This window comes from Quercus robur, chromosome 5 (assembly GCF_932294415.1).
Source record: "Quercus robur chromosome 5, dhQueRobu3.1, whole genome shotgun sequence".
NCBI classification, from domain to species: Eukaryota; Viridiplantae; Streptophyta; class Magnoliopsida; order Fagales; family Fagaceae; genus Quercus; species Quercus robur.
The window spans coordinates 68374198-68393835 of NC_065538.1; the positions used below are offsets into that span (position 1 = coordinate 68374198).

The window sequence follows — 19638 nt, forward strand, 5'->3', positions numbered from 1 at the left end:
ATACCAGATTCTTTCATCGTATAGCTAATCCTCACAGAAGATTTAATTCCATTAATAGGCTTATGGTGGATGGAGAATTGTCTTCAAATCCGGAGGCTATAGCAGGTTGTATTTCTCATTTTTATAGACAACTATATGCTGAAACTGTGGCTCATAGACCTTTATTAGATGATGTGGAGTTCTCTTGTATCTCGGAGGAAGATGCACTTTGGCTAGATAGGCCATTTGATGAGGAATAGGTGTTTGGGGTGATTAGTGATTTTAAGGGTGATAAGGCTCCTGGCCCGGATGGCTTTTCTATGGCGTTCTTTCAGTCTTACTGGTGTATTTTAAAGGCTAAAATTATGGCAGTGTTTCAAAATTTTCATACTCAGGCTGTGTTTGAGAAGAGTCTTAATGCTTCTTTCCTTGCTCTTATTCCCAAAAAGGTGGATGCTGTGGAGATCAAGGATTTTCGGCCTATTAGCTTAGTTGGTGGGATTTATAAGATTATTTTTAAGGTGTTGGCCAATTGTCTTCGAAGGGTGGCACATGGGCTTATTTCAGATTCGCAGAATGCATTTGTGAAAGGTAGACAAATTTTGGATTCATTTCTAATTGCTTCAGAATGTATTGATAGTAGATTGAAGTCAGGTGTTCCTGAAGTGTTGTGTAAGTTGGATGTGGAGAAGGCATATGACCATGTAAGTTGGGGTTTTTTAATGTATATGCTTCAGCGATGTGGGTTTTCAGAGAAATGGAGAAAATGGATAATGTGTTGCATCTCTACTGTTAAATTCTCCATTCTGATCAATGGTAGTCCTTCTGATTTCTTTGGTAGTTCTAGGGGGATTCGGCAAGGGGACCCCTTGTCTCCGTTGCTATTTGATATTGTTATGGAGGGTTTGAGTCATATGTTGGATGTGGCTGCTACTACTAGTCAGTTCTCAAGCTTCTCTGTAGGTAATACGGCTGATAACTCGGTGATGGTGTCTCATCTTTTATTTGCTGATGACACTCTTATTTTTTGTGATGCTAATCCTACGCAAATAGCTAGTTTGAGAGCAATTCTGGCTAGATTTGAGGAGGTCTCAGGTTTAAGGATTAACTTGGGGAAATCTGAGTTGGTTCCTATAAGGGTGGTGCACAATATGGATGTTCTAGTGGGGATGTTGGGGTGCACGCAATCATCTCTTCCATTGAGATATTTGGGGTTACCGTTAGGAGCTAAATATAAGGAGTTATCAATTTGGAATCCTATTTTGGAAAAGATGGAAAGGAGATTAGCAGGGTGGAAGAGGTTGTATCTATCTAAGGGGGGTAAGGTAACTCTTATCAAAGTTACTCTTTCCTCCTTACCTACATACTTCCTTTCCTTGTTGCCTTTACCTGGGAAGGTGGCAAGTCGTATGGAGAAGTTACAACGTGATTTTCTGTGGAGTGGTATTAATGGTGACTCTAAATTACATTTAGTCAGTTGGGCTCAGGTTTGTAAGCCGCTACAAGTTGGAGGGTTGGGTATTAGACAATTGAGGAGTTTTAATTCTGCTTTGTTAGGAAAATGGTTATGAAGGTATGGCATGGAGACCGATGCTCTTTGGAGGAGGGTTATTGAGGTGAAATATGGGAATGATTGGGGTGATTAGTGCACGAAAAAGGTGACTAGTGCTTATGGTGTTAGTTTGTGGAGACATATTAGGAGTGGTCGGATTAGTTTTTCTAAACTACTTCTGTATGATGTGGGGGATGGTACTAGAGTGAAGTTTTGGAAGCATGCGTGGTGTGGAGATCGTACTCTCCAAGAGGCTTTTCCGAAGCTTTATTGTATTAGTAGAACAAAGGATTCTTCAGTGGCAGAGGTTATGTGTTGGTCTGGTGGGAGGATTCATTGGGATGCCAAATTTCGTCGTCCTCCACAAGATTGGGAACAAGAATCCTTTGATCTGTTTATGGATATGGTCTACTCTTCGACGGTACGGGGTTTGGGTCCGGATCGGGTGTGTTAGAGGATTCTATCTTTCCTTTTACCCCCCTACCATCTTATCCTTCCCTTGGAAGATGATTTGGAAATCGAAGGTTCCTCCAAGGGTAGCTTTCTTTTCATGGTCTGCTTCCTTAGGTAAGATTTTAACAACAGATAACCTTCGCAAACGACGTGTGCTAGTTCTTGATTGGTTTTATATGTGCAAGAATTGTGGGGAGTCAGTGGATCATCTTCTTCTTCATTGCCCCATTGCTTGTGAGTTGTGGTCGTTGGTGTTTTGTTTGTTTGGAATTCATTGGGTTATGCCTCAGAAGGTTATTGGGTTGTTTGAATCTTGGCAAGGTAAGTTTGGACGACACAGAAATATAGAGTTGTGGAGAATTGTGCCTCATTGCTTGTTATGGTGTATTTGACGTGAAAGGAATGCTAGAAACTTTGAGGGATGTGAACGCTCTATGTTAGAGATTAAGTCTTTTTTTCTACACACTCTCCTTGATTGCAGTGTGGTCTTTTGTCATTTTTCTTGTTCTTCCCTTCCTGTTTTACTTGATCGTTGTAATCTTGGTTTTTGATTTATGCCCCCATAGTACATTCCCAATGTACTCGAGTTGGCTGTTTTTCGTTTTTTATTAAATTTTTAGTTACTTCTCCAAAAAAAAAAAGTTTAAATGCATAATTACTCACAAAATACAAGCCCTTCGTCCCCAAAACTTGAGCTAATCATCTACAGAAAAATCTTACCACCAAGCTCAGTAGGATGTCCCAAACATTTGTGGAGATAAGCTGACTAACAAAAACAAAACTGACACATAAGTATTGAGGTGAGATGCAGGGTTAATGCCTATATATCTCCTTTATTGTTGCTTTTTTTCACCAATTTTTTAGTGTATGTGTATCAAAACAGAGTGTAAAGACTCAACCATGCCAATCAGTCTAGTTCCTAAAGCTTACTTCCCTAAGTAATATTTCTATCCCGAGAGATAAAAGAAACTCACTTAAGTGGGTTTGATGATACCTAATTTGACAATTCAACAAGATAAATACTAAGGGAAAGAATAGAAATAAAAGATATGTTCTCTTAAGCTTAAACGAGCTGGACAAATCTTTGTTGGTAGAATATGCCAAAAACACAATGTCATTTCAAGCATAAAAGTTACAACTTAGTTACTCTTGTCAATGACCATTATTATAAAATCTTCTATCTGTAATGTACAAAAGTAACCACCAACTAGCTAGGTCACCTAAATCCCACTAATATCCTTCTCACAGTTCAAACAAGACCATAGAACCAATTATTTTGAGTCATTCTCAACAAAGTTGCCAAAGTCAAATAGAGCACAAATAATCTCAGCAACTTTACTTCCCAAAGCTCAAATTTGCCCTCACAGTGTACTCTGCTACAAGTTGTGCAAAAGATGATGATTTGTTTTCAAGCAATCTTGTTGGAGAATCATGTTCCTCAATAAGCCCTACACAAAGATTAAGAAGAGCTTCTAAGCCATATAATCTAAGACAAAATATAGAGTCCATTTTTATCATTTGTTAATTTTTTGAAATTTTTATGTAATTTTCAAAGTTTTATGAGTTGGGTTTTATTTCCTTGATTTTAGGTAATTTTAATGCTTTTCTAGTCAAATTAGATCCCTATCATGAAATGCAAAATTAAGAATTTCTTTAGAAATGTTTTTACACGGAAAATAATTTTTTGGAAGCATTTAAATATGCTGTAATCTATAAAATGACAATTGAAATCATATTTTATCAATGAAAGTTTAGTTAGCTTATTGTCTCTATTTCTTTCTTGTGAATTCAAGGAATCCTTTATAGTTTTAAAGGATTTCATATAACTAGAATGATATCTACCCCTTTCACACCTTCCTTCCTATCTCACCAAAGGATTACAATGAAATCATTCTAACCATGAAAGAACTAAACAGGCAAAAGCTATAGGAGTGTAAAAAATTCATATGCCATACTAACCATTATTTAGTAACAAAACCATGTCACTATCAAGAACAGAAGTTATCCGATGTGCAATTGTAATGACAGTACAGTTGGAAAAATGTTGCCTGAGGGTCCGCTGAATCAGATTATCTGTAGCAGTATCAACGGATGCAGTAACTTCATCAAGCACCAATACCTTACTTTTCTTAAGCAGTACACGGCCAAGGCAGACCAGCTGCCTCTGAACCACACTCCAATTTTCTCCATTCTCGCTAACTGCATCTTCCATAAGAACATAAGCAATATATTTCCACAAAATAGTTCTAAAATATTTGACATAAGAAGATGGAAAGACGAACCTGTGGAATCCAGTTTTCCTTCTTTCTTTCGAACTTCATCTCCAAGTTGACACTTATCCAGAGCCTAAAAAAATTTAAGGGGAAAAGTTATAACCAAAACATAAACAAATAGTATTAGCAGGTCCCATCTATTAACTAAAAATCAAAAAAGCAGTGCATGCCTGATTTATGAGGAAAATGTAATAAAGAGAGAGTTCTTTCAATTACCAAATAAGAAACTAACCTACCTCCCAAATTTTTTCATCTGTGTACTCTTCAAGTGGATCCAGATTACTTCTAACAGTCCCTTCAAACATGGTTGGATCTTGAGGGATAATGCTTAGTCTAGATTGCAAATCATGTAGTCCAAGCACAGAGATGTTGATGCCATCTATCATTATCTAACCGGCAGCAGGTTCAACAATCCGGAAAAGTGCTTGTATGAGAGTTGATTTACCACTACCTGTTCACCCTACAATGCCAGTTTTCATTTCTCCAATGAAAGTACATGTGAGGCCACGTAATAGAAGAGGCAAGTGTGGGGCATACCATACCTACATTGCATGATTAGCATTAGTTGATATACATCTCAAAAAAACACGGTCATGAATGAACCTATACATAATATGATTTTATTTGGTGATAAATAACTAAGAACTGACTTGGAGACCATGAAAATCAACTTCTCCACGTGATGGCCAAGAATGATCTGGCTGACTTTCTTCTATCACAAGAGTTGGCTCACTTGTGATACAAGTGTATTAAAACATTCTTTCTACCGATATAATTTTGTTCTCCAACTCACAAAGATTCCATATTACCCACATTTGCAGCATGTTTAGATTAAATCCGTATGTCACAGATAAGCCTGCAATGCCTTCAAGGAAAAGGCAAACAAAGAAAAAAAAAACAATTAGGAAACTATTGTTTGAGTTCCTTTACCAATTTTTTAAATCAATAGGAAGGACTCTTTTCATACAATAAAAATAATATCAAGTTGGCATAAAGCCACTTGTAATCTCAGAAATGATAAACATGTAAGTTTGCAACTATGCCATGTGTAAGTTTTTTACTTACGCCATATGTGATTGACAATTACGCTATGTGGTGACTAGTTACTTGTTATCTTGAGCAGTGATTAATTGGTAGGAAAAAAAACTGCCTCCCTATTTTTGTTACATGTTGAAATAAATGCCACTTTTCAATTACATAGAAGACTTAAAGCCAGTTGTCACTCAAGTAGAAGACATTAAGAAAAAGAAAGGTAGTCACTAAGAAGTGAATAAACAACTCCCTTGCCTTGTTGGGTAGTTATTGGCTGGAAATAACTACCACTTTTTCTCTATAAAAGGAAGGATTCTCATGAAGAAAGGGCACAACTCATTCATTGAAGACGTGTTTCACTTGTTATCTTATTTCCTGTATTTCTAGTTTAGAATTCAGTGTATGGCGTTAACACAAGTAGTCGTGGCAAATTTGTAGTTCATAGTTTAATAGAATCCTTTAAATCGTTTGTGTAACAATAGTTTACTGTTCTCATAGTTCTAGTGGAAGATTGGTAGCTTCGTAGCCTGGTAGATTTTCGAATCCCTTAGCCTTCCAGAAAACTTGCTATTTGGTAGATTTCTTGAATCCTTAGTTCAATTGAAACTTGATGCTTTCCATCAATTTACTTGTTACTTTACGTCTTTTTCGAGAATTGATGCAGTCTAATTCATTAGTCTTATAATTTGTTTGGAAGGAGGGAAAAAAATGGGGTTTAATGAAATTTTCACTAAAACTCTCAAAATACCCTTATATATTCAACCCTTATTTTAAAACAAGGGGTCTAATAGTAATACTGTGATTAAATGATTCAATTTTTTTCCCTTTATATTACTCCCAAACAAAGTTACTTACCTTCCATTCCTTTATTTTAAAATTTCCAAACAAAGTTACTTAATTTCATTTCTTTACTTTCTTTTCCGTTTTCCTAAATGTATTCTATTCTATTCCATTTCATTCTATTGAGGCAATAATGAACCACGTCCTTTTGAACATGAAGTCAAATCACAAGAAAAAGGTCTTAAGAAAGACCATCGATGCCTGTGAAAGGTCATCACACTCCCACGATCACATCATTACCTTAAAAAAAGTTACAAACAGACTGTTAGTAAGACACTAGATGGGAATTACCAACCTGGATCAATGAATGGAGATCAAGAAAACCAAGAAGAATGCAAATGTAATAGAAGATAACATATCCAAGCAGAAGCACAGCCACTCCATTGCACCAGAAATATTGAATCTTGGCCGAGAATTTGCATCTGCCAGTTCCATATTTGTGTCCCTAAATCTTGATTCTTCATCAAAGCTCCTGATGGTTGTTGCTCCTGAAATTGTTTCAATAAAATATTGTATCACTGGAGCTTTGCACACTCCAACTAATCTTGATAGTTTTCGTGCAGAAGGTATGTAATATTGCTGCATGATTACAAGTTTGTGTGAACAAATCTCTCCACAAGAAGAAAGCGCAAAAATATTACAACAGGAGTTGGGTTTGATGGATGCTTATGATTAGTAGATTTTCCATAGCAACAAAGAAAATTCTGAAAATTAAAGTGTAAAAAGGCACAGCAAAATAAACTACAATCTAGCAACTTGGTGAACTTTTATTTCAAAATGATAGCAAGTGTCGGCATACAGTTATTAAATTTAATCTACGAAAGCTTATATCATATACAAAGCACAAAGTGAAGAAAAAAAAATTTTAATATTGTAGCAAGATATCACATGTAATGTCATTTATGTCATCTGAGATATGTGAGTAGGCCATTTTTCAGCAGAATTCATAAGACAATAATTTGAGAAAGGTATACCTGATACCAGATACAGGTTGCAATCATTGGGATAAAAATGATGAAAACCTGCCATGCAACCTGAGACATTACAGCAATAATTCCAAGAAGCTGGATCAACGAGAAGGCAACTGCCCCCACTTGATTTAGAATAGTCAAATCCACTGCACTTTGGTCAGTAGAAGCCTACAAGGAAACATACTGTTAATTTAGTCAAAATATTAAAAGCAATAATATTTATCTGAAAGAATGTTTATGTCTCCATGTGTAAATGTGTGTGTGTGTCATGGAGAGAGAGAGAGAGAGAGAGAGAGAGGATAAGAAGCAGTGGCAGCATTACATAAACTCAAGAACAAAGATATATAAAATATTGGAAATTAAGCATGAAGAACCCAACAAAGAAGAATCACAAGCATTTTTCCACTTACTCTGCTTAGGATTCGTCCACTTGGAGTGGCATCAAAAAATGACATGGGGGCACGGAAAATGCAGAAGTGCATCTTGCTGAAGAGTTGATTGGCAGTATTGTATCCAGCTGTTCTAAGAAGCGTGGATCTCACAAGGACACAAAAAGAACTTCCAATGGCCAAAGCAACATAAACAATCATTAGGGTAGAGCTATCAACTGCAGGTTTCACATCCTCTCAGACAGGAGTTGCCCAAGCCATCCAATAATTGCTTCCAATTTGAAGGGTCTGAAAGAGAACTTGTGCCAGATATATAATTGGCACAAGAGTTCCTCCATATGCCATAGTAATAAATTTCCAATAGACTGAAAACCCAACTCCACCTTTCTCCCTCTCTTCTTCTTGGATAATCTGTCCTTTTGAACTGAATACATCATCTTCTTTACAATTTTGAACATCTTTATCTTCATGTTTTTCCACAACCCAATTAGTACTATCCAGATTTCCGACTTCCTTGCTCGTACTTCCAGAAACCAACCCAAGCATGGTGAAATCAAGTCCTGAAAAAGCTTCCTTATGCGCTCCCATGAGTTCCATAAAATCAGTTCCTGAATTGAGAATATCATCATACTCTCCAGCTTGAGTAATCCTACCATCTTTCATCACCTAACAACAACTTATAAGTTAAACTCCCAGAAAGAAAAGAGGGCAACATTCCATCCAAGTTAAGTTCATAAATTAAACGCTGGAAGGAAACTAAATTTGAATAGCTCACCAAGATAAGATCAGCAGCAGGTAAGAACTCCACTTGATGAGTAACGTAAACAACTGTTTTTGAATCCAAAAGTCCCAGCAAACATTCCTGCCATATAGAAGTGCATATAATTCAAAAGAAGTTAGGCAATCACCACAGAATACAAAACAAACATAGGGAAATGCTATTGCATGGATTTTGAAGTACCTAAACTCACACACAAGAACCCATCTTGAAGTGTGTAAATCAAGAAATTAATGTACAAAACAGTCACTGAGGTCCTGCTCAAATGGCAATTCCTTCTAACATTAAAACAGCAAGAGGGTAAGGTCGTTGGTTCAAAATCCACTAGGTTCTTGTGTAACATATAAATGAAAAAAAAAAATTAAAAGACAACCTTATATACATAATAAAATATAAAATCATTTAACACTGAATATAATAGCATTAGATTAGGAAAAATAAATTACCTTAAACAGGTGGGATCCTGTATGAGCATCCACTGCACTAAAAGGATCATCAAACAAATATATATCAAACTGCACATGCTTTGTACAGACTGTACAAAGCATGTGCAGTTTGGATCCTTTGCTTCTGCCCACCATTCAAATTGATTCCTCTCTCACCGATGACTATTTGATCACCAAATGGAAGAATTTCTAAGTCCTTCTTCAAGTAACACGCTTAAAGGACCTTCTCATACTTTTCTCTTTCCATCTCCATACCAAGCAATATGTTCTCTTCAATCTTGCCACTTTGTATCCAAGGTGACTGAGCAACATATGCCTTTGTCCCACATAACTTAACAGTCCCAGATATCTCAGGTACTTCTCCCAGGATACAGGAAAGCAAACTTGACTTGCCTGAGCCAACAGTCCCACAAACAGCAACCCTCATGCCTTGTTGCACTTTCAAATTTATATCTTTTAATGTTGCACTTGACAAAGATAAATCCCAACAAAAATTCCCATCAATAATCTCTATTGCTGTATCGGAACTACCTCTTGGAAGCCTCTCTATCGCACCAGGCTGCAAGTCATCAAGACGCAGGAAGGACACAATTCGGTCAAGGGGCACTTTAGTTTGAGCTATCATTGAGATTGTATCAGGAAGACTATAGATGGGCTCCTGAAGAATCCTAAACGTTTCAAGTGCAGATAAGATCTTCCCCGACTCAAGTGGAATCCCCATCAACACACAAGAACCAAAAGTGACCACAGACACAAATGTGAGAGCACCCCAGAAGATAAAAGTGGTAAATGTCGAAGTGTAAAGAAACTTCTTCAACCACCCTGCCTCTGTTCCCCTGAGCTCCATGATATTTGATAGAAACTTCATTTCCCATCCTTGAAGCTTGAGAATCCTCATGTTCCTTAAAATCTCAGACGTTGCCTTCATCCTTCTGTCTTTTGATTCCATTAACTTGTCCTGAAACTTTTCTTGTAATCTTCCCAAAGGAACATTAGCCAACATAACAAGTATGGTTGCAACCAAAGCTGCAATTGAAGCTAGCCCAAGATTTTTATACAAAAGTAACAATGCAATAACAACTTGAACAAGAATTATCCATGTTTCATGTATATATCCACTGAAATCACCAATTCTGTTAGCATCAACAATCATGAAATTGATGATCTCACCACTAGTGTGGCCCTGCTTTGACCGGCGTGAAAGGGTCAGACCTTTATTATAAATCAATGCAATCAATACTGATTGGACCCTAATTCCAACCTGTGCCACCCTAAAGAACCAGTGCCTCTGTGAGATGCATTCCACAAGTTTTGCAGCAAAAAACACTGAAACCAGAACATATCCCTCATTCTTGTACTGTCTCCGCCCATTGAGGTATTGAACAAAAGTTTCAATAAGATATGGTCCAACATAGGAAGCCAGTGAGAATATCAGCACGTATAGGGCTACTATAAGAATCACTTTCCATGCCGAGTAGATTAATGACTTTGCCAGCTTCAGTGTGGTCACTCCATTACTTGTACCACACTCTGCCTCAAGCTTATTCTTAAAAGTTGGAAAGGCCCCAAATACACTATCACTAGGACCAAGTTGAGGGACATCCTCAAGGTCTAATGTTTTCTTATTGCCAATTGCAATTAAAGGACCCATCCAAGAAAAAGTAAGAATGCTGAAAAAATCCAGCATTCAAATAAGGGGTTACATTTTCACTCCCCTAGACTTATTTGACTCAGCTTCATTACTGGTATTAGAATCCCCATTTAAAAGAGGTTCTTCAAGAAGGGTGTCTTCACCCTCCATCTTCTCACAAAACCCACATAACAGAAAAACAAACCCAAAATGACAGACACGACATTGGAAACTAAATTTTGAACTGGTAAACTAACATGTTCTCTATAAAGAACAAACAAGACAATAACAAGAAAAGCTGAGGAAGAAACCCCACCAAACTTTCAATAAAAAAGGGTACTTTGATTCACCTGAATTAAACAATTGGGTACGCAAATAAACACAAAGTGCACCCCAAGCAAGTGTTCTAAGCGCTAAATCCAAAAGGGTCACTAGCCCTTCATCAGACCAACCATTTCTATCCCAATAAAAGATAAAATAAAGCCGGCTTTCATCGTAAGAAGTGGTGACTAAGACTCCTACGTTGTTGCAGAGTGACTTAAAATGCATGTGTGAGTGTGTTTGATAAAGAAGCTTAGGAAATGGCAAAGATGAGGACAAAAATAACCCTTTTTTTTCTTTCGAAAGGAACATTTTTTATTGATATAGAAAGAAAGAGAATAACACTCAAAAAGATAGAAAAATCGACCTGGAATCCCGGAAAAGACTCAAACCTTTTCATTTGTATCGCTGTGCTGGACATAACTGGAGACTATAGACGATTGGACCCCCACTTGACTTTTTCTTTGGCCAACTCTAAAATTGGTTAAATAACATAACATTGATAGTTACACATACGGTTCGGTCGAAATCGTGTTTTTTAAAACACCATTTCAGTTTAACTCGCAAAATTATTTTCAAAAACACCCCCTGTTTCTTCATTCCACAATTATGATCAACTAGTCACACAACTATGCCATACGCCATGCACGGAAATAAATAAATTATTTTGTATTTGAATATAATGTATAATTTAATTCTTTAAAATTGTTTGAAGATAATTTGTTTTCCCTTCAAATTAAACAATTTTTATTTGGTCGAATTAAGTCTACATATGATCCATAACCTTATTTTTTTTTAAGATATAATTACAATTTAAATAATTGATTGATGGCCTATAAGAAGTTAATTCCCGTACCGTTTCGGCCAGTAGGTCGGAATTTGCCGTACCAGTACTTAGGCCGGAACAGAACCATGGCTGTTTCGTTTCGCTCCAAATACCGGGTCATACCGGGACGTACCGGTCGTTTCGGGAAAAATACCGGATATCGGCCGGAAAATGAAAATCGGCCGGTAAAGTGCAAACCAACGAAAAAAAAAAAAAGATACCCAGACCTTGCGGCCGCTTCCACTTTTCTAGCAGCGACGCCACTTCGCCGATCATTCTCCACCTCCTCTTTGTCTTTGACTCATTGCTTTTTCTTCTTCTTCATCTTTCGTCCAAACTTGCTCCACTTCTGTTTTTCTTCTTTTTTTACTGACTGATGTTTTTTTAACTTTCTTTGCTTTTTGTTTTTACCTTTTGTTTGTTAAGTGTGGAAGTGTGCCCTGTCACTCCCACGTGAACTTGGACAATTTAAATTTCAAATGGATTTTTATATTTTTTTAATATTAAAAGGACAGATGTTTCAAAGGCATTTGATTATTCAAACTCGTATTACTTTTGTCGAGGACTCGAGGATGCAAGTGATATGCCATTTACAATTACAAATTTGTATTATTACTTATTTTTAATATAATTATCACCATGTAATCTGTTAAGTATTACCTAAGTATTTTCTTTTATTTATTATTAATGAGCTGACACTCCAATTAGAAGGTTCACATAATAAAGCACACATGTAAATTATCATTTTAAATATTTGTAACAAATTATTTAGATTTTGAATAATAAAGATATATATTACTCCTAATCCTAAAATGGTATATCGGTATTAACTAGTATCAAAATATTTTATTTTCTTGATCAAATCGAAACGGTCTCCAGTACAGTATTGACTTCCTTGTGATATAGCCATTGATCTTTGATTTACTGGAAATTTTACAAGTATATAAAATATAAAAAAATGTAATCTAATTATAAATTTGTTGAAATTTATATCCAACCAAAAAAAAAAAAATATTGAGTGAATTTATAAAAGCTTAAGTTTCAACTAAAGTATAATCAACTAAGGCAAAAAATGGACGGTCAAACGTGGGGATAAGAGAGATTGTGAATAAAAAAATAGTAGGGACATTTTAGTAAAAGAGCAGTTGTAACGGCTACTTGGTAGATTACCGTTGGATGGTACACGTGGAGAAAAACGGCACGCTCCCTTCCCCTGAGAAAAGTCTTCCCACAGTGGCATCACCTACAGCATTAGCAAGAATCATTTTTTTGCTTTTCCTCTTGCTTTCCACTCTCTCTCTCACTGAAGACTGAAGAGTAGAGACTATGAACATCTTCAAGAAGAAAACCTCGCCTAAAGGTCCAATTTTTTCTCTATCTAACTATTTTAGTTTCAATCTTTTTTCCTTTTTTTTTTTTTTTTTTTTTTTGGGTGTGTTTGGTTCCCAAGAAATTGTTGCAAAAAGAAACGAAGTTAAAACAAAAAAAAATCGAAATTTGGGTTTTTTAGGACAGGAAATTTCTAAGCTTTCAAGGCAAGATATGGATAAATTGTTGCTAAATTTTCTTGTATAACGTTTTTTAAAAAGTGGGTTTGTGTTCTGTTTCTGACAGATGCTCTGCGAACGAGCAAGAGAGAAATGGCTGTTGCCACAAGAGGTATGTATGTATGCAATGAACGTTTTTCTTTCCCTTTTACTAATTTTACTGATGAAAATGAAGTCTTTTTTTTTTTTTCTATTCAATGCACAGAATCCATAAAGTCCATTCTTTGTATCTATATTTATTATTATGCTGATTTTGGCAATGATAGTGCATTTAAATTTAGCTTTTGCAGAAATTTTATTTGTTGATTTGCTCAAATTTTGTTAAAGTCTAGTCGTACCCAGAAAAAAAAAATCCAGATTTTAACATAAGCAAAATATGCTTAACAGCCAAAAGAAAAGCTGTTTCCAAACAGACATTTAGTTAGTTAGGGGGGCTCAATTGGCGTCTACTATTACCTATGAATGAGCTATATCTCTCATTTTTTGCCTCTATAACAGAGGTGAGAGAAAGTATGATTTTTGATAGGGTTAGAATGGAGTAGCTAGTTGAGTTTGATTAGTTGAAGGGGATACATAGAGCCAACCCCAATTTAATTCAGATTAAGGTTTAGTTGAGTAAGAGATCCATGCCCATAGTTATGCCAATTTGTAAAAGCAATAGTTAAGTCTTAAATAGAACAGCTTCCATATACTAAGGAAAACTGTAACATTTAAAGTTCTATCTTACTGCAACTATTACTTGATGCTGCACCATTCTTTTGTGTAGGTATTGAACGGGAGATTTCGTCTCTTCAGATGGAGGTATGGAATTTTGTCATGGGTACTTTTTCCTTTTAAAAAATCTTCACTTATATTTCTTTCTCCAATTTTTGTTCTGTGGAATGCAATTTCAGGAGAAGAAATTGGTGGCAGAAATCAAGAAAACAGCTAAAACTGGAAATGAGGCAAGTTTTTTGTTCCTGCTTCAATAATTTTCACATTTCATATACCATAGAATGTAAGCTGTTACCTTATGGTAAATTGACGGCTGAAACAGCTAGGATTTGTCAATCTAAATGTGACTGTTAGTGAATTGAACCTTGTATCAATATGATACCTCTTAATGAAGTGTTTTAAATGTATCCCTGATAATCGCTTTATGTTGAAGTAAAGCATCATAAAGACAAGGGTGCATGCATTAGATGAGCTTTTTTGTTTTGTTTTTAAGACATGAAAAAATTGCATGCTCTATAGGAGAGAACCTGAAGAAAAATGACATAGCTAATGATAGAACAGAACTCTAAGGAATTCCTATATTATGACTGATTCCCAAGCGGTTCATTGTAGGTCAATCTCATGTACATTAGGTGTTAAAATGTTACAACCCCTCTAGTAGATCCAACATATCTAAAATTGTCACTCTTTGGTATCTCTTAATGATTGAGTGTCCTATAACTTCATCTATATTGCTACATTTACTTACATTCCATTTACTCCATCTAGATCATCACTGAGTCTTACAACCCCTTCATTTTTACTGTATCTTTTACTTACATTTCATGTACTCTGTTTCAGTCCTACCTAGCTGAAAGCTTTTAGGTTCTAAAGACATAAAATTCCCTAACTTGACATTAGTTCCATATCTAGTTTCATCTATTAAATATGTATCATATGGAAAAAGTTTATACCAAGGGGACTTTATCTTGAATTGATCTAGTGATCTCATCCATCATTAGTGTAAACAGATCTGGATTTTGTGCTGATTCCTGATGCTAACCTATGATAGGAAGCTTACTTGTGATGCCTCCTCCACTAGTTCCCATAATAGTTACAAATTTGTTATACATATTGAGAATTTCATTAAGTCCCCACATTTTTTCCTTTTTCATTGTCAGCACGTATTTTACTCAATCATCCTAATTCTTTCAACAAACATACAGTTTTGACCTTAATCAGGTTACGCAATTCACTCCAGTCTTTATGACACTTCCACTACAATTTTCATTCAACTAATTTTTCCATTTCTCAACACGTAATTTTATGTTATGGACTTATGGTTTTCATTTTATCTGTTATATATATATATATATATATCCTCAACACGTGTTTTACCTCAACCATCCAGGCTGCCACCAGAATCTTAGCTCGTCAACTCGTTCGGCTACGTCAACAGATAACTAATTTGCAAGGGAGTCGTGCCCAAATCAGAGGTGTTGCAACTCATACACAGGTCACCATTTTTCCTGGAAAAACCTTGTGTTTAAAATGATAGGAATTTGTACACTTTCTTTCATTTTGCTAAACATTGATCTCTGTTTCTGCAGGCACTGTATGCCAGCACTTCAATTTCTACTGGAATGAAGGGTGCAACTAAAGCAATGGTGGCAATGAACAAGGTATGGGTCAAAGGTCACCATTTGTTATTATCAACAACCCTAAAAAATCCTAATCATACATAGGAGATATATTATTCATCAAAATTGATATTTCCATGGTTTGCTGTCCACTGTCCAGTCAAGCTTCTATTATGGATAGACAAGTATATGAAATGATCCACAGAAGAGATTTGTTCTTAATCAGTCTGAATTATTTGTTCAGTATACTTCTTTGGCATAGACACTTATAAACTGAAACCCAGTGTAGTACTCAACACCTGAACGTGTTTGCCATAAGGAGGTTGCTTTGTCTAGCATCTAGTGTTAATGTTGAAAGGCCAACCTGAGGTATCCTTTGTTTATATTTTGGGAGTAATATAATCCCTTTCTGCTTCTCTTTTTCAGCAAATGGCACCAGCAAAACAAGCTAAGGTGATTAAAGAATTTCAGATGCAGTCAGCACAAATGGACATGACGGTAACACTCTCATTTCTTTCTTTCTTTTTTCCCCACTTTCCTTTGTATAAATAATGAAGGATGGTAGTGATACTTTCAGCTTCTTCAGAAGATTCTTTATATTTTCACCATTTTACTTCTTGCCACAATTCTTGTCTTAAGCCATCAAATTAGTGTCCCCAGACAAAGGAAAGCATTATGTGCTGCAGCTTAAATTGTGGGTTGGTTGAATTTTTGACCCAGTTCATACTGCACAAGAGATTCCTACCCATTTTCTCTGCAAAAAAAGCTTTACATATGGTCATTGAATTGAGTTTTGAGAATATCATTGGAGAGCATCTTTTCTTCCCTAGTTGGTATTATGCTTTCATTCTATAATGCTGGTGGTTATAATATATGCTTTTCATGTTCTATTGTCCATTTTCCAGATAGAGATGATGTCAGAGTCTATTGATGAAACTTTAGATAAAGATGAGGCTGAGGAGGAAACAGAGGAGCTGACTAACCAGGTGCAATTGACAGCCTGAATTTTTTTTCTTCTTATTGGGGCCATTGCATTCCCTTCCCCCTTGTGTATCTAATTTTATGGTTTTTTCCTGCAGGTGCTCGATGAGATTGGTGTGGATATTGCATCCCAGGTTAGTTGCTTTGAGATCTTGAATTACCTTGCATGTTCTTTTTTCTTTGTTCTGATCAATGTAATCTTAACAACTGTTTGGTTCTGGTATGAATTAACAGTTATCTTCAGCTCCAAAAGGCCGGATTGCATCAAGAAATGTTCAAAATGTTGCTACTAGGTATGCATGTGTGAATAAATAAATAAATGTTTGAACATTGATTCACTGCCAAAGATATGTTACTGTGATTGCTTATATTATCAAATTTCAGTGTTTGAATGACAAAATTTTGAGTTTAAAATATCTTAGATGGACTGGTTGAGTGGCCTTAAGTGGCTTGAAGAATCAAGACTGTTTTTGAGGACTTGAATCATTTGATTTTGGGGGTGAGACAGTGGTTGGGTGGTGGTTGGACAAGTTATGGCAATTGAGTGATGGTTTTGTATAGGTTTCAATAAAGTCAGCCCCATTTTCCTGAATAGTTTGTGAAGTATGGTACTTTGACAAATGGTTGTGAAAATTGCAACTTTGTTTTTTTACCACAAGAAACTTAGATCCATCAACATAGATGGAATAATCAAGTCCATATGGGTTGGTGGAAGTTGGTTTGTCTCTTATACGTCTACATGTTTACCATGTATTTAGGATTAAAATTCATCCTTTGATCCTAACTATCATCTATATCTTCTATATGCAGGCCCCCCGAATCTCTTGATGTTGAGAATCTTGAGAAGAGGTTAGCCTCTCTTCGACGCATCTGATCTTGGAAAGCGCTTTGATATTCATGGTGACATTAGAGTAAATAAAAACATGCCAGAGGATTCATATATATGTATTTTAGCCTTTTTATTTTTGTTTTTTGGTTGGGATCTTAGAGAACTGATCAATGACTTTTCAATGTAAAATTATTAGACAATTATAAGACGTACCTCTTCTCCTTTACACTACGCTAAATTTTCAATGTATAATGATTCAATTATAAGACGTACCTCTTCACCTCTCCATCAAATTGTAGTTTGAGAAATGATTCTTAAGAACAGCCATTTGTCCTTGCTTGAAACGTAGATCAAAAAGAGGGAAAGACTTGGATCAGTGTCTTGAGAGATATAGTAGGCTTGAGGAGGACGAGGGGTGAGGACTTCAGTTCTTGGAAATAAACCAGACGAACAAAATTGGGCTTGAGGATGTAGAGAGATAGAAACAATCAACAAGTGAGCCTTGTGAAAATTCTACTTAGGTGAGTCAAGGCTGGAAGTGACAAAGACCAGATTTGTGCAAGTTAAGGAGGATGAGGGGGGTGAGGACTTCAGTTCTTGGAAATAAACCAGACGAACAAATTTGGGCTTGAGGATGTAGAGAGATAGAAACAATCAACAAGTGAGCCTTGTGAAAATTCTACTTAGGTGAGTCAAGGCTGGAAGTGACAAATACCAGATTTGTGCAAGTTAAGATGAAGCAACGAGTACTGTCACGTCGATAAGTCCACATCAAAGACCCCATTTTCATTTAGCAAAAAAAACAGCAAGTACTATTGTTTCTTGTATCACCTTATCCAAAAAAACAACTTCCATAAAATTCTAGAGGAAAACAGGTTGAATTAAGAGGAAAATCAAAGTTTTTCCAACTCATTTCATAACAATTTATAAAACTATTTATGCGTATTATTTAAACAAGTTATAAGTCATAACTCATTAGAAAAGCCATGTGAATAAAACTACACATAGATGGTCTTCCTAATTGCTATATCATGGGTGGAGCAAGACATGTTTGGAGCCAAAACTTTTTGAGTAGAGGAATATGTGTTGTTTGACAAGAAGCACACACATGGCATGTGCCACCATCCTGTCATAATGAACATTGAAAAGGCATGATAAAGAAGCTGAGACATTAAAATTAAAGGGTGGTGTCTATTTCACACACCGAAATACACACCTGTATGCAGAAATGCCACACGGCTAAATAGAATGATAAAATATGATACAGTCAACTATCATAATTCCAAGTAAGCATTCTTCATATTATCCAAGAATAAGCTAATCAAATGACCAAACACTTACTGATATCAAACTTAAGTTCACGCTTTCTCCCAAGTTCCCAACTAATATTAGACTCCAATGGCAATGGAAGAGGTTTGGCATAGCCGAAGACCCCTCTCTTTCCTCCAACTGTCCAGTTGAGCTCTTAAAAAGATGGGCTATTATGGATCAGCTGAGCTTTTAGCTTAAGGGATGCAATTGGGAAATCAAATATAGACATTTGAGTTTTGGGTATTCTTGGTTCTTTGAAAGGGAATCAAAAGAGGAAAATCTATACTAATGTGATGAAACAATCTTCTAACTTCACCCTCACTTTGCCCCCTCGTCATCCATCATGTACGCTATTTAGGTTTTGAATAAAGAGGAAAGGGAGGAGGGAAAGGGAGTTTACAAGAGTTGGACATACTTCCACGGTCATGATGTTGGTTCTCTCTTTCGTGCTCGGCCATCTCCTACGTTGTCACAAATTCTATTATCTTCCTGAAGCCAGTGTCCCTCTTCTACTCAGTCAGGGTTCAGTCTCTCACCTGTATGCACTCAATACCTTTAACTTGGATGTGTGTGAGTGCACACGCATGATGCCTCGTACTGACAGCTTAATCAAACCTCGAACCATGCACAAAACTCATGAAACAATACTACAATAGACTTCTCCTAAAATAGCAAGGCCAGAGTAAACTTGGGGCCTAATTGTCTCTTTAGTGACGTGACCTCATGAACAGCGAGCTCTAGCCCAAGTTGTTCAGACCCATGCTCAATCAGTCAGTCAACCTGATCAACAATCTAGATTCTCAACACAATTTTCTATTATGGTTTATTACTTTAGAAAATCAACGTACTATTTGGGGGCCACCTATTTTTACGGTTCTAAGAGCCAAACCCATTGACTAGTGCTAGAATGCGAATTGCTGAGAAAGTTTTGGAGTTCTGGAATGATTATTGGGACTTTTACTTCTTGCAATTATACATGGGAAGATAATGAAAGCCAACCTTAGGAATATATAAATATATACACACACATGTATGACAATGTTTTCAACAGAGTTAACCATCCCAATCTCAGTATGGTCAATTGCAAGATCAAAAAGAATAGTATGAGGCAATGAAGTAGACAGCCAATTGCACACTTGAAGAAAAT

The 19638-nt window shown here is 36.2% G+C and overlaps 1 protein-coding gene and 1 pseudogene across 1 annotated transcript; one reads left to right on the plus strand and one right to left on the minus strand.

Annotated features, from left to right (window-relative positions):
• Positions 1 to 3007: 3007 nt before the first annotated feature.
• LOC126726813 (ABC transporter C family member 3-like) lies at positions 3008 to 11874 on the minus strand (annotated as a pseudogene).
• An 811-nt stretch (positions 11875 to 12685) lies between these two features.
• On the plus strand, positions 12686 to 17411 carry LOC126726814 (vacuolar protein sorting-associated protein 2 homolog 2). The gene is made up of 11 exons (XM_050432181.1): positions 12686 to 12850; positions 13105 to 13149; positions 13804 to 13838; positions 13931 to 13981; positions 15142 to 15246; positions 15341 to 15412; positions 15797 to 15868; positions 16276 to 16356; positions 16450 to 16485; positions 16586 to 16644; positions 17162 to 17411. The coding sequence occupies exons 1-11, from the start codon at positions 12817 to 12819 to the stop codon at positions 17223 to 17225; spliced, it is 654 nt and encodes a 217-aa protein (XP_050288138.1). The 5' UTR covers positions 12686 to 12816; the 3' UTR covers positions 17226 to 17411.
• The last annotated feature ends 2227 nt before the right edge of the window (positions 17412 to 19638 follow it).